General features: G+C 36.4%; 1 protein-coding gene across 12 annotated transcripts in view; it reads left to right on the top strand.

Annotated features, from left to right (window-relative positions):
* The window catches only part of SLX4IP (SLX4 interacting protein), a 71,790-nt gene that overhangs the window by 3,944 nt on the left and 52,768 nt on the right, over positions 1-15,078 (top strand). For 6 of the 12 annotated variants that reach the window (XM_088053875.1, XM_088053878.1, XM_088053879.1 and 3 more), the window contains exon 3: positions 84-132. The exons of 2 other annotated variants lie outside the window; for them this stretch is intronic. In XM_088053875.1, coding sequence (XP_087910001.1) covers positions 106-132 — 27 coding nt within the window. In that variant the 5' untranslated portion in view covers positions 84-105. 4 more of the 12 variants (XM_088053880.1, XM_088053881.1, XM_088053883.1 and 1 more) reach the window with 4 other exon arrangements.

Genomic DNA, 15,078 nt, shown 5'->3' on the forward strand with positions numbered 1-15,078 from the left:
ACAGATGTAAAATTCCTTCTCAATTGCTGTAGAGATCTGAGTGTTTCTCCAGTGCTGATCACTTTTAATTGGTATTTCTATAGGACCAGCTTACGCTGATTTATCATGGCATCCAACAAATTTGTCATTAAGGTAAGTAGAATGTCATAGCTTAAAAAAAAAAATGTCTGTAATACTGTTGATACTAGAAGTGCATTCTTCAGGCTTCTGGTCACAGTAGCATACTTTATATGAGCTTTTCTCTCCCTGTGGAAGCAAACTTGGAATTGCTGCTGTGTCATGGCAGAGTGTGTCTGGGGTCAGCTGAGAATTAAAATGCTGTAACTAAAAGTGATTAGTTGTACAGTGAGAATTAGAAACTGCTGAATTCTCAGCAAAACACAATTTACTACATGAAGTAAATTTTTGTGTGGATTCTTTTCTCACTGTAATCTTGTAATATGATTTATGTACTTCCCGGGTCTAAGGGTTCCTGGTTCAAGGTGTAGCAAAGTTCTTAAACTATTTGTTTTGTCTCTTTTTTTTGCCTCTTTTTCCATTTTCAAGGATTGGTTGTTTCATGTGCAGTAAAATGCCATTGAAGTTAGTTTTGCAAACAGTCCCAGACTTTTGGTTATGTGCTGAAGAACAAAGCTTTTCAAAACATTCTGTAATAAATGTAGCACTTCACAATTCTACTACTGTAACCGTAAGAGCTAATCTATAAATAAACTGAATTGTGATTAGCACTACATATCATTCTCTTGGAAGCGTTTTTCCAGGAATTTTTATTAACACAACAGATATTTCTTCTGTGGGTATGCTTGGAATTTTTTGGAGGGCAGCTACAAAATCCCTCCTAAGTGATCAGGCTGTGAAAGCTGTTGAAGCTTGGTTTTGTGGGTAGCCAACCTGTTTAATGAGAAGACCAAGCACTTAATTTTTGTGTGCTATGTGTTCTTTTCCAAGGAAAACTGCTGTCGTTTAGTGGGATGTTTGCTTTATATTTTTACTGTTTAACAGGATTGTAAACCTTCAGTTAACAGTATCATATTATTCAATGCTGCTGAGTTGATAGAGGGACTTACAGGAGAAATATCTTTGATTTTGAGCACATTTTAGCTGATGCTTCTGAGTCTGTGCACCACTGATGGGGATAACAACAGGAGCTGAGGCTGAAGGCATTGCTTTTATCAGCACGGAACTCTTGATATAATCAATATTTATGTAAGTGAGTTGGGATGTCTTGACTCAATAAAAAGCCTGAAGACATTTGGTTTCTGACCTGCATCATTACTGCTTCATTATTCAGCAAGGATGTGTTACTGGTATTCAGCAGGGACCTTGCAATCACCAAGTTTAGCACCCCTGACTCCTTGAGCAAGAGAACCTTAGTGAGAACCTTGGGCTAGGTTCTCACTAAGGATGTCTGTAGGTAAGCAGTATCACAGATAAAGCTATTGAAAAATGCTAATGAAATACAACTTTTTCTTTCTTAGAGTATTTGAGAAATGAGAGTAAGTTTTTGCATGTACCAAATGCTAAAAATTAACTTTACTTTCACCTGACTGAAATTCACTTTGTGCACAAATCAACATTTTTCTTGTTAGGTCTGGGATTTTGTATGTCAAGTTTTGCTTCTTTAAATTCACTGGATTTGTACTTCACATGAATATTTTCTAAGACTTTTCAGCTTTCACATAAGTTTTGCAAGGAAGATCCCCATGCAGAAGATTCTCCATTAAAAACTATTCCTGCTTGTCTCTGCCGGTGGAGTGCAGTACTCTTTATTTTAGATTCCTTGTGTTTAAAATTGATGGGAGCATTTTACTGAGTCTGAAAATGTTCAGGACAGATGTGTTTGGAGCAAGTTCACAGGTGGGACATGAGGATGATAGAGGGATGGAGCCCCTCTCCTGTGAGAAAAGGCTGAGAGAATTGGGATTGTTCAGCCTGGAGGAGGCTTCAGGGTGACCTAATTGTGACCTAATTCCAGTACCTGAAAGGAGCCTACAAGAAAGGTGGAGAGGGTCTACTTACTAGAGCATGTAGTGACAGGAAAAGGGGGAGTGGGTTTAAACTGAAGGAGAATAGGTTTAAATTAGATATTAGGAAGGAATGCTTCCTTATGAGGGTGGTGATGCACTGGAACAGGTAGGCAAGAGAAGTTGTGGGTGCCCCATCCCTTGAAGTGTTTACGGCCACTCAGAGCCCCATCCGGTCTGGCCTGGCCTAGTGGAAGGTGAAGGACATTAGAACTGGAGGAGAGATGGTTTTTAAGGTCCTTTTTAACCCAAACCACAGTGATTGGTCAGTGCATCTGTGATTTCATAATTCCATGTTTCAGTTGCCTTGCCTCTTCTTCTACATTCTCTACTACTAAGCTTTTAGATTTTGTAAAACTGTGTATGTGAATCTTTCTGGTAAGAGAACGAAAGGTTCAGGTTATCAGTCTGTCAAATCTTAGCCTACTATCAAGTAATTAAGTGGAAACCTCTGATTTAACTTCACTTCTTACTAATGCACGTTTTATCTGCGGATCTCTGCACCCTGGTGTAATGATCGGTTACTTCCAGTGGAGGGAGCAATTGGTCTGTTTTTGAGAGACGATCCTAAGCTTGGCTTTATGGGCAATTAAAAGGGATTGAAATAAACTAATTGATGCAGTAAAATAGCTTTAAACCTTAATACAGGAACTACACTTAGGTTCTAAACACACTTTCTTCACCACCAAGCAGCTGGATGATGTGGTCTTGTGATTTGCAATAGATAATATTTTATGCAAGTTAATTTGATCATCAATTTTCTATTTTATTTTATATTGATACTTCATGCAGCATTGCATAGTAAAGTACCCCCAGCATATGAACTTAATGAATCTCTGTGTGTTGCTAAGATATTTTACTGCTGTTCTGAGTAATAAATCTTAACATTAATTGGTGAGGCTTAAAGCAAAATCTTGAACTCTATATGGATTTCAAAAATAATATCACTAGGGCCTTGTTTAAAACGTTGGAAAAAGTATAAAGAATTTCTCTTCCAGAATTGTGTTAATCGATTTTATTCATGCCAAACTGCAGAACTAAATATAGTAATTTTTATGGCTGCAATAGAAAAAAATTCATTTACTGTTTTCTGCAATTCGTTCATTTGCCAAAAACGGAAGAGTAACTTGTTACTACATTTCAATAGCTCAGCTCAAAGGGAAGCTTTTTTTACTTTGTTTTCTACTTGGAGCACTGTTCTGTCTCAGATTTGTAGGCCTTAGATCAAGATAATTGTAGTTTTGGTGTTCCCTCTGGTCATGCAGCTCACTCTGCAATTGATTTTTCATCATTGTTACTCCTTGTTACCAATTTAAATTATTACATGCTGGACATATATGTAACTTTTTTGATCCTTCCTACTAATTTTTTGCTTGCTTTAAGTGGCAAGTACATTTGAAACAGCAAGCACAGCTTTTTGTTTTATATTGGGAACAAAGATGGAAATACTGGATATCATTAGACAGAAAAATGACATTGGGATTGTAATATGATCAGTTTGTGTACTTTATTTTTTTACATTGATATTTTAATGTAATCATTAAGATACTGACTTATAACGAAAGGCATCCTAACATCTGTCCTTTGAATCTTAGGAGTACTCCATGAAAGAATGTGTAGCAAGAAAATTGATTATAGGCTGGAACAGCAGGTAGAAGGAAATGGAAAACCATGTTCCTGTCACACAGTGTCCCATTATGGACTGACAGCCCTGGCTGGGTCATTTTAGGGTCTGCTCACACAGCTGTGGATTGTCCTGGGTGTGGAATAACAGATGAGAGTTTATTTTGAAGTATATTTTTCTATTTCCAATGCTTTCTTTTTTTAGCTACCAGTTGAAATATAATAGTGACAGTACATTGTCAAAGATTTCTCCACCAGTTGTGCCCTTCTGGATGATTCTTAGGTGACATCTCAGAGGGCCTGACAGATTAAAGTTCACATTTCTGTGAAATGTGTCCATTGAGTTAGCTGATCAATATTCCTCTAAATATATGGTTAAGCCATAATACTTTTGTGAGGAAATGATGTGTTTTCTTCTTCTTGGGAGTTGTTTGGAGAGAAAAAAAAATATGGAGATGAGTCGGTTTTTCTATCTGATTTTATTTATCTCTAATCCCATATAGTAAGTGATAAAGAATAACAGATGTGTTTACTGCTTTATTAAGTCCACAGATACTTGAGTGCAGTGCTCTCAAGTGGAGAGCAAGGATAAGGAATGCTGTTTGTGTTTAAAGTAAATATATATTGTGACTGCTCAGAGTTATGAGACTGATTCTACAGCTGCTTTTTTGTGTACATAATTGTGAGTGTGTTAGCATTATGAGTTTTGGTTTGAGAATTAGGTTTTTTTTTTTAGAGAGTACTTAGTTAAATTAACCAATAAATACAGTATTTCTTGTGTTAATGTCTTTTCCCCTTTAAAATGAAGACATTTTGTATGTGAAATTCCCTTGGTTGGAGTACTCACTTCAGTTTCAATAGAAACATACTAAGATTAGATTTCTGTGATTTAAATAGAATTTTCTAAAGTATTCTAAATCTAAACTCAAGATACCAGTGTTCTCCAAACAGATTAAGGGTTGTTGGGTTTTACATGCATAGTGTGTTCTTATATTTGCTGTTTGGGTCTTTAAAAATTAAGAAATAGTTATGTTAACCATTAAATAGTGGTTTTCTAGAGATGGATCTCTCCTGAAGTAGTATTTCTCAGAACAGCTGGAAATACAGGTGGTTGTAATTGGTATTAACAAGTAGCATCGCACTTCACTCAGCTGTCATATTTGTTTCTGTATAAATGGATAAAATAGGATACTTGTCTAAAAGGGCTTAAAAGTCTTAAAGAAGATGATGAAAAAGGGGCAGGAAGGAATGTCATTTAAAATAGGAAGTGCAAACAATAATAATGGCTGGAGGGACATCTATTTAGTTCTCTTTCTTAATGCTCCATTTAATTCCCAATTTCATGGGACCAGATATGGAATGGCTAAAGTGATGAGTAAATAAGTTCCAGAAGAAACAAAAGAGGAAGTTGGGAGGTAGAAGGGGGAGGAAAATTAAGTGTGCAATATAATTCTAAATCTCCTGGAGTCAATGGAAGTTTCCTCACTGACCTCAGAGGATTAATTTTCAAGCCTAGGGAAATGATGAGTGGATGAAGAGTTGAGAGATTAAAGTGTTAGCAGAAGGAGAAAGGAATAGGAAGCCAGAGGGATAAACAACAATAGTGGAAATACTACTTTCATGGGGATCACTTCAAATAAGGAATAAAAGGATCATTCAACTTGCATTACTTCTTTTGGTAATTCAAATCTGGTTAGTTTTTAAAGTGCCACTTATGCATAAAAATTAGGCTTTTTGCTAACTGTGAGCACTATGGCAGTGATATGGGATTCTAAATACCCACCATACTAAGTAATGTGTATTTTTTTTTAAAATCTAATTAATTCAAAGATCTAAGTTCCATGACACTTGCCATGTACTTTATTTCTGACCAGCACTACCAGATTTTACACCTCCACTGTTCGGCTTCATGGAGATCCTGGTGGTGCTGCCTGCTTGACCTCAGTGTCCAGCCCTGAAGGAATAAAGGATGGGAAACTCAGACACAGACTTGAATCTCCCTGAGTCCAGCAAAACACAAGGGCTTAGGAGCGATGCTGCGTGGGGTCACCGAGTGTCTTTAGGTCCTGGGAGAGGCTTCAGCTTACGCTGTAGGTGAAATTCTTCAATTCTTTCCACTGGGTTCAGATGGAGGTTAGTAGGCTGGGAGGTAAAGAGATCCATGTTTCATGCAGTACCTGGTACAAACAGTTTCATGATGGAGAGATGCAGATTTTACTCTTGTTGTTATGATAATGAGGATTTATTAAAATGCTTTTTGATAATTTTTCATGTAGCCTCTCCTTACTTTGGACAATGTAGATGGATTCTAGTATGTGGGAGTTTATCTGAATATTTGATGCAAGAGTGTATTCTGACAGGACTGTGGAGTAAAGGGGAGAAGAGTGACTGACAACATGTTCTTCTTTCCTGATGTTTCATCTGTCTAGTTCACAACTTCCTTAAAAGGCATCTATTTTTAATAGCAAAATTATTGCTTAGTTTCAATTCTCAAATAAAAGCTTCATTTCTGGACATTTTGTGTTCCAGTTTGGGGACATTTTGTGCTCCCTTCAGCGCTTACTCAACCGTGACTTGGCAGTATTTTTCTTGAGTCAGTAGCCAGACTTTTCCTTAAATAATGGTACTGTAGCACATGGCCCCCTGTTTCACTGTTGTGCTGCAGTCATGGCTGTGCATGGGCACCAGTGACGCTCAGCTATTGTGAAAACCCTTTAAACTGCTGATAAAATGATGACTCATGGTCACCTGATGAAAACAGATTCATTACCATGACTCCAGAAAGTTTAGCTCCCATGGAAGTGTTTCACTTCCCACACTAGTTCTTCTAAAAGAGATGATGCTGCAGTTATTTTCTAACAGTTGACAGCTGCCCAATTAAGTGTGACAGTGTGGTTGGGAAAAACTTGGAATTCCAGACTTCTTTTAATAGTAGTTTAAGGAACTAAAATCTGTATGAGCTGTGAAGCAGTCACCAATGTTCTTCACAGTGTTACTTGGAGTGATTTCTAATCAAATTATACATTTTGGATTTCTTTTATCAATACTGAATTAAGTTCTTTTTGCAGTGGCTCTGACCCAAACCTCACTGGAGTCAATGGGTTTTGGATCACAGCCTGTAGGAGTATATTGATAGCATGCTGTAGCTTAACTAAGGACACATTTATTCCATAAATGGTCTTCCTCAGTCCAGTTTCTGTGTTTTTAATGTATTGTGTTTGTCTATAATGTCAGTGTGTAAGAAAGTTAGGTTGGAAAAATATGGAAAAGTAATACAGCCAAATAATAAAATATAAATTGCTTTTAATTCCAGTATGAAACAAGTAAAATTAAATCATCTGTGTTGCTGACTTGGGATTCCCCAGGGACTGTGAAAGGATGGGTGAATTAAAATAGAAATATGAAAAAAACCTGTTACATTAGACTTGGATATGAATGATTTTATGTTATAAGGCAGAAAAAGACTCAACAAAGATTTGAATGTAGGGTAGTGTGAGTTGGCTCATTCACACTTAAATGATCAGGAGTTTGGTGATTTTTGTCTTAATCTTAAGAAGTTTCCTTCTTTTGACTGGAAATATTTCTGAAACACAATGCTTAAGAAAGTCACCATATTAAATTACTCCAAATGTGTATGATTGAAACTTGCTACAATAATGACTAATATAAACAGATGTTGACTAAGTAATTAATGCTTTAAAATTTAACATGCAAACTCCTACATTTTTTTAGTTACATTTTAGAAGTTATTTCACTTCTGCTTGGGTTTTTTTCTCATTTATTTTCCACCTGACTAATTTTAAACTTTGATTATGAGCATCACATATTTATTTTGTGTCAAAAACTTGTCTAGTTTGAAAAAGAATAGTTTCATTAAAATTGAAAATTAACTTTAGATAGTAAAAAAAAGGTAGAAATAAGATAAGTTTCTTAGCTGTTTTAATATCAGTCATATAAACTTTGTCAACAAATTACATGTGAAAAGTCATGGCTTGTTTGTGTGGTGGTGTTTGTTTTTATCCTGAATACCTCTCTACCATTTTCATTACCACAAGCAGCCTCGTAATGGAAAGACAAAGTGTTGCAGATTTAATAAAGAAATTAAGTAATAACATTAAAAACCCCTTTGAAATACAAGCCCCAAAATGGAATGAAGAGGTCTCTTGATTGACAGAACTCTTACTGCAGAACACAACTTTGGTGCAGTGTGTCTTTATTGGGGCCCTTCTGCTGTTGTGCCTTGTTGTTTTTCACAGAATCCATCTACTTCTGCCTTTGTGTGACGTTGCTTGGCCAAATGAAAGAAAGAATAAACACCTTTCTGTATTGCATAGGAGTCAGATCAGCTGTGTATGTTCATTTACTCACACAGAGATGTGGTGAGTGAAGGTGGCTCTTGCCAAGCTGTGGTGTCTGGCCCTTCACGTGAAGCTCACCTGTTGTTTATTTCCCTGCTTTAAGGAGTGCAGTGCTTTGAATGAAGCCTACACTAGAGGCAACTCTGCCTTCTTACTACAAAACAGTGTTTGTAGCTAACTGAAAGCTTTTCACTTGGGAAAGTAGGAAAAAATAGTTTGTGATCTAGATCATGTGCTGACATTTTGAGTCAAAATCTTCACTTCTGTGATTCGAGTGTTTTCCTGTTGGCTGTGTACACTTTGCTAGGGAAGTAGGGTCCATTTGTGTAGCCTTAAGGGCAAGTGCCATCCTTGGGTTTGTACTTTTGTCTTTGACCTTCACTGAGGGTTCTTTGCTGTTTTTGCTATAGGTGTGTTTTACAGACAGATCCTCTTGCAGGAAATCCTGAACCTCCAAGCTTTGGTAAAACTGAGATTTTATTCCTTTTTCTGTGTGACTTGCCACATACCATGAGATAGCATTCGGCTGGAGAATCACTGTAAAAATGTTGCATCAAAGCTGATTGGAGAATAGTCAGTTGTTAGTCTCAAGGGAGAGTGAGAACAGAGATAAGGAAGAGTGACACAGTGGTTTCCACCCAAGAAAATGTGTCATAGCCACAGAACATTTTCTCAGCATTTTCATACCGCTGATGACTGAGTTACTTCAATAATTCTATCCTCATTTTACTCTAAAAAGTTTTGCAATAAGTAAGCCAAACTAAGCTCTGTTCTGTGTGCAAGGTCCTCTTTGCATGTCCCTGCTTAGTTTCCAGGAATTAGTACGATGCCTGGCATATCTGACACCACTCAGCTGGTGAAAAAACAGTTTATATAAGGTATAGTTAAATACAGCCTTTCAAGCTCGAGCCAGTATTCTCCTGTTGTAAACTCCGAGGATTGTCTTTGTTCATTGAATATCCCAGTGATTTAATAGCACTCATAATGGACCAAATATACATGGCTGTGGTTTATCCTGCTTTGTATCACACAGATAGAGGCTGAGAGAAGAGCAACACATAGATCTTAACAGAAAATATTTGCTGAACTAAAGAGTTGGGAAAGAGCTAACTCTTGGGCCATTAAAGAGGATCTGTTCAATGCCAAGATCCTAGGATGTGACAGTTAGTAGGGTCATGCAGAATATAACTTTCCCTTCTTTATTTTGACATTCCTATTGCATAAAAATAGGAAGGAGAGTCATTTGAGCTGGACCAGAGTGTGCTGCCCTGCCATAATAAGGTAATCTTCAGCAGTGGAAAACAAACCTACAAAGAGTTATTCATTCCCTCTGTGGTATTGTCTGCAAGTCTCTGGTTCTCATTTGCCTGGGTGTTAAACTGACACAGTCACAGTCCATGGTTCAGGGAATTTACAAACAACTTGGATGATAGGATTAAGCCTGACACATCAAAAGTTGAAAATGAAACCCATAATTTAAAAAAACAATCAAACAACAACATATTCTCATCTCAAACAGTGACTACAGAGTGTTTGGAGCATAACATAAAGTAGCTGAATAGCAGATTTAATCATTGATGATTAAATCATTGGCTGCCATGGGTGGAATAAAAGAGCAACGTTGGTTAATAGATTTCTTCAGAGAATTGATAGAATTTGTCACTAGTTTTAAATGTTTATATGTCAGTTTATGTGTGCTTCAGTAAATTGAATTGAATATTTAATTTTGCTTTTATTGTTTGGTGGAAACAGGGTGGTGTGTAGAGATGACCTCAAAGGACAAAAAAATGTGAAGGAAAATGTGTCTTTGTCTATATCCCTTCACCCTGATAATTGGCAGGAATTTTGATTTGTAGAATATTTGGAGGGTACAACTAGGGGTACTTTTTGATTATGAACTGGAAAGAGATTTAATTACAAATGCTCAGCATATTCTACATAGTTCAGAAAGCTCTTTGCTAATTTGAAGCCATTTTCTGTAGGGTTATTAGAGATGGTTCATTTGTTGTTGCTATTTTGGAAAGGCTTACATTATTAAGCATGTAGGAACTGTTTGGATTTAATGTGGTTTTGTAGATTCCTATTTGAACTATGATACGGATTTTGGAAAGGAAAAATCCAATGATAAAGACTACAATAGAAATATTGTAATTTCAGAAGTGAAGTGATACTCGGATATTGTTAAAACCTGCCTTTTTTTATCTTCTTCAAGCATCAAGGAATCTCACAGTATTTCAAGCTGTACAGCTAGAAAATCACTTAAAGCTTTCTTGTTGGTAGCCAGTGCTGTGACAAGGTGAGGTAACTGGTTTTCATGTACCATTATGAGGCAGCATTCACACTCCATTCAGAGAAAATTAAGCTGGCAAAATGTAATTTCCAGATTTGTAAGTAGGCTGGGATATTTGAACTGTTACAAGGTTGTTAGGAATACCAGTGATGATCACAGTCTTAAAATCTGACAGAATATTTGATCTTCACTGTGGACTACAAATCTAAAACCAGTTTAGACTGACTGGAGAGAGTCTTCAAGGAAAGGCTACTTCAAAAATTTTATCTACAGAGATACTGGTGCCTTTAACTTGATACAAGTGGTACTTTCAGAAAAGGCAACATAATGGTACTTAAGAAGGTAAGCTCGTTCACCAAGAGCATCTCCTCTGTAGTAATGCCCACGTCCAAATTATCTCTGCTGCTGCTGCTGGCTGCCATCATATTGATACTTGGTTTTGAAATGCCCCTTTTTCTCTTTGGATTGCCACACAGATTTGGTGCCTAGGCCCTGATCAGCAAGTGGTTTGCTCACTGCTCTCATTTAACCATCTGCAAGTCAGTTCAGTGACCCTCAAGATGTTTAGATTAGTTCCCTTGTGTTCTCAGTAATTCTTTGGATCTCCTCAAAATGTCCATATGCTACTTGTTTCAATGTTGAAATAGACATTAGTCCAAATCTGTTAAAATATCATTCTGTTTAAATGCTGTGTTACCTATTATCTTTCTAGTGTGGTGAAAAACAGCAAGGTTTTGTCTTCTTTTCTGGACTGAGTGATAAGGGTTCCTGTGTATTTAGGGTGAGGATTCCAGGTTTTTCTGCCAAGTGAAAATACTATGAAAATTCCCTTCTGTGAGGGCTCATTCTCAGCAGCAAAGATCTCCCTTGCTGTTATTGTCATGTTTACAGAAGCACTGTAAAGAGGCTTAAAAATCAGAACTAGGGAAAGGAGTAAAGTGAAAAGTGGCAGGCTCAGGGAAGAGGTTGTGGAAGGTCTGTCTTAGGGCTGGGAGCAACTGTGGCATAAGCTGTCACCTGTACGACTGCTGTTGAATTGCAGGGGAGTATATAACTTGTTAAATTGCAGATAAATGCAGATAATAAGCATAAAAATGCAAAAAATTGCCATTCACTTCCTGAGGAACAGATTGCAGATGAACAAGTGATGGGATTGGAATGAGTACTCTGCTACCTGAAGAGAAAGGCAATCTGCCACTGAATGCTTGTGTGTTCTGCAAAAACTTCCACAGGAAGGTTTTGCAGTCTGGCATCGTACACAATAAACTAGTAGGCCTTCCTTTGTTATTTGCAGCTGTCTTCAATCCATTAATATTTCTGGACTAGAGCAAAAGCCAAATGTTTACAAATAATTCCACACTGAAGAAATGTGTAGCATAATGCTTCATTTACCAAAAAATCCAGCAGCCAGGCTCCAATAAAGCAGGGTGACAGGCCAGTAGAGCCGTGGAAATCTCGTAAGATGCTTGGATCTGTCTTCCCGGGACATTTCAGCCAATGAGCCCCCTCCTCCGAGGAGTGGAAAGCGGTGATAGTGCACTGCAGTTCTGCCTGGTTACAGAGCCATGCTGCCTCCTCCAGGAAGCTCAAAAGGACCCCTTTCAAGGGTCATTTACAGTTTGTTTTTGCAGGGAATTACCCGTCATACATATTTCTTTTCTATTGGCTCCTTGATCGTTTCTCTAATTTGGGAAGAGTACTTTTAAAGACTTTCAGTGACATGTTTATTTTTCTTAAATACTTATGGAAGAGAAACTCAGCCTCATGAGGGATGTATGTCCCAAATGCAATTAGAATGACCCCACAGTGTTAATTCTGTTCATCCATTATGTTCCTGATTTTTTCTCTTCTAACTTTAATCCTGTAATTTTAGCGAAGAGACTGTTTTGGAGAGCTTTGCTTTCTATTCACACATTAAATTATCAATAGGGTATAAGCATGTGGAAAACTTAATAGGTTGTTTCTCCTTCCCCTTTCACCTTCCCACATATGCAAATGAACAATAGGACCAGAAATCTGTCTCAAACCTTTGGACAGATGCATTCTTGATACAACCTGGTACTTTCAATTGTTTTTTTTTCCACTTAATCTTAGGAATTTCAGCCATGGGTAATGAGGTTGAGAGATAGATGCTGGAAGGATGAGGGCCTCTGCTTTCTGTTGCTGGCTGTGGCAGGAGGTGTCAATTAGCAAAAAATACTGAGAGTTCTTGCACTGAGTGATTAAAGTAAATGTTTTTTATTTATTCTGGATACTTGCCTTTTAAAGTTGCCTTTTTGATTGCTCGGCATAGGGGGTGGGAAGGTGGGACAGTTTGATACCCTTTACCTATTGGCAGTCCTTAGCTGTGAATAGTAAAGCTACTAACTGGTTTCCTTGTAGTCCAGGGAGCTTGCATCTTCTTAATGATTTCACAGTGCTCTCTTTCTTCTGTTAGGCTTTGCTTTTTATTAAAAAAAAAAAAAGAAATTGTTGCAGGCCATTTTCCCAGTAATTCCTAAGTAAATTAGTTGCAGCAATTTGTAGCAAAAATCAGCTAAGAATCAGCAGATGAGGTTTAAGACAATTATGAACTACAGCTGTGATATATGTTATACTTGTATAAAAATTAGAGTAATTTAATACATTTTATGAGATAAACCAATGCAAGTGAAATTATGATAGTTTCAGAATGTCTTGGCTTTTAGCAATGATGATGTTTGTTTTTAATGTCTTGATTTTTTTTTCTTTCTAAGCAAGGTAAAGGGAAGAAAATTTTGTGAAATATGAATCCTCTGTTTACTTTTAGAAAAGCTTTGTTTCAATTTTTTTTATTAATTACTTTTAGAAAAGGAAGTAAAAACTTTGTATGTAGGTACATGTATGTTGTAATGCTCTTTTTCAGACACTCAAATGTCAGTGTTTCTAATATTTGCAGTCTGGCATTGATTGTAAGTATAATAGGTTATTTCATGCTGCTTCTCTTTATATTCATGGTTATGATACTGAAATGTTAAGACCACACACAGACAACAAGATCTCCAGCCACTTACGCATGTAAACAGTCTGGCTTTTTACAAAGTGGAAAAATATTTCTTGTGCAGTATTTTTAACATGATCAGCATGTTAAGGCTCAATCTGCAACTGTGTCAACATTTCTTTGGCTGTAACCATTAATTCTGTAGCCTCTTGATAATATGTAAAATGTGAGACTGGTTTGTTTACTACTGGGATTTGTCAGCAATTACTGTCTGCATTTAGCTTAGTGCTTTCAAATATATAATAGATCAAAGAGTTATTTTGCATCATCATCACTGTGGTTTTAGTAAAACAAAGGATTTTTTTTTCCCCAGCTAGCTTCAAAGGGCCATTGGAGAAATAGTTTTCATAAATATTGTATTTATACCTGTTTGATATTGCTAGGCACAGGTACAATACATTAAATAACCTTCTGAAGCAACTGTTTGACAGGAATTTAGCTATAAGGATAGGAATGCACATCTCTTTCAGCCTCAGTTATTGTGAGACCTGGCATGGCTTCAACATAGTTGGGAATTTTTATTTTGCTTATTTTTGTGTAATTTATGCATGTTTTCAGCATTCTTCTTACCATCAAGAACTGCAAGTGCAGTGGTCATGTGCAGTATTATCTAAGTGCCATATCATTTTCATCACACAGAATTGAGGGTTACAAATTCTAATAGACAAGTTCTTCATATGGATATGTATATATGGAGCTAATTAAGAGTAAGATGGTATAAAAGGGTTTTAATGGACAACATATCTGTTCAAGTAATAAATATTTGGGTTTATATAGTGCCTTTATCTCTGTTCTTAAAGATAATTTATTAACATGTTTATGAACTTAGTTTCAATGTTTTTTTGAGGTTTTGCAAGTAACAAGAAGAACAAGCTTCCAAACTTACTAGACAAATGTGCAGAACTTTGGTAAGGATTTTTTGTTTAGTTAAAAGTAGGCTGTAAAATCAGTTGAACTTACCACTGTTCCTCAGAAGATTGCCATTAATTAATTCTGTGATCTCAGGGGCACTTGATTAAAGTATTTTATTTGAGCTTTTCCTATGGCTTTGTTTGATTATGAAGTGTTTGTTTTTCTAGGAGTATTTTATTTAAGAGATAAAAATAATGGCACACCAATCCATAAGACTGACTTTAAGGATCTCAAAATGCCAATAGTGTAATATGGATAAGTGAAATTATTGGAGGAATTCAGTTTTAGGGAGTCAGCTGACAGAATAAGCTTTTATATGAAACTCTTAAAAGGAAGCCCTGCATTTTTAAAGTCCCTATTATAAAGTATTTAATAAATTTGTCAATATTACTGCAGGAAACTAAGAAAACTTTACATTTGTAGATCACTATCTTTTTTTTTTATTTTTAAGACTCAAATGTTCTCTGCTGCTTAAATTCTTTTGCCATTTCTAAGCACCACTCAAACCAGATGTTTTGTTGAGATCTGAATTAATCTTTTACCCAGTAAAACCCTAAGATACTGTCCTCCTAAACAGCATATGAACAAAGATAATCGATGTGTTTCATCATTCCTGTTCTGCTGTCTGGCCCAGTTTCATTTCCTTTGATGAAAAAACGATAAATATAAATTAAAAAGTGAGGCAGTAAGATGATCTCTATCAGTTAGTTAAAACTAAATTCTTGATACCACTCTTGTTTTCCAAGATTTTAAGCATTTAACTGAAATTATGAATTTCATGCTAAGAATTTGTTTAGTAAAATAGTTGAATTTTTTACTACTTTTTTCTCTGCAAAGCTGTTATTTTGGACA

The sequence above is a fragment of the Pseudopodoces humilis genome, chromosome 3 (assembly GCF_049639895.1).
Source record: "Pseudopodoces humilis isolate 2021_Gansu_Grassland_sample_001 chromosome 3, ASM4963989v1, whole genome shotgun sequence".
NCBI lineage: Eukaryota > Metazoa > Chordata > Aves > Passeriformes > Paridae > Pseudopodoces > Pseudopodoces humilis.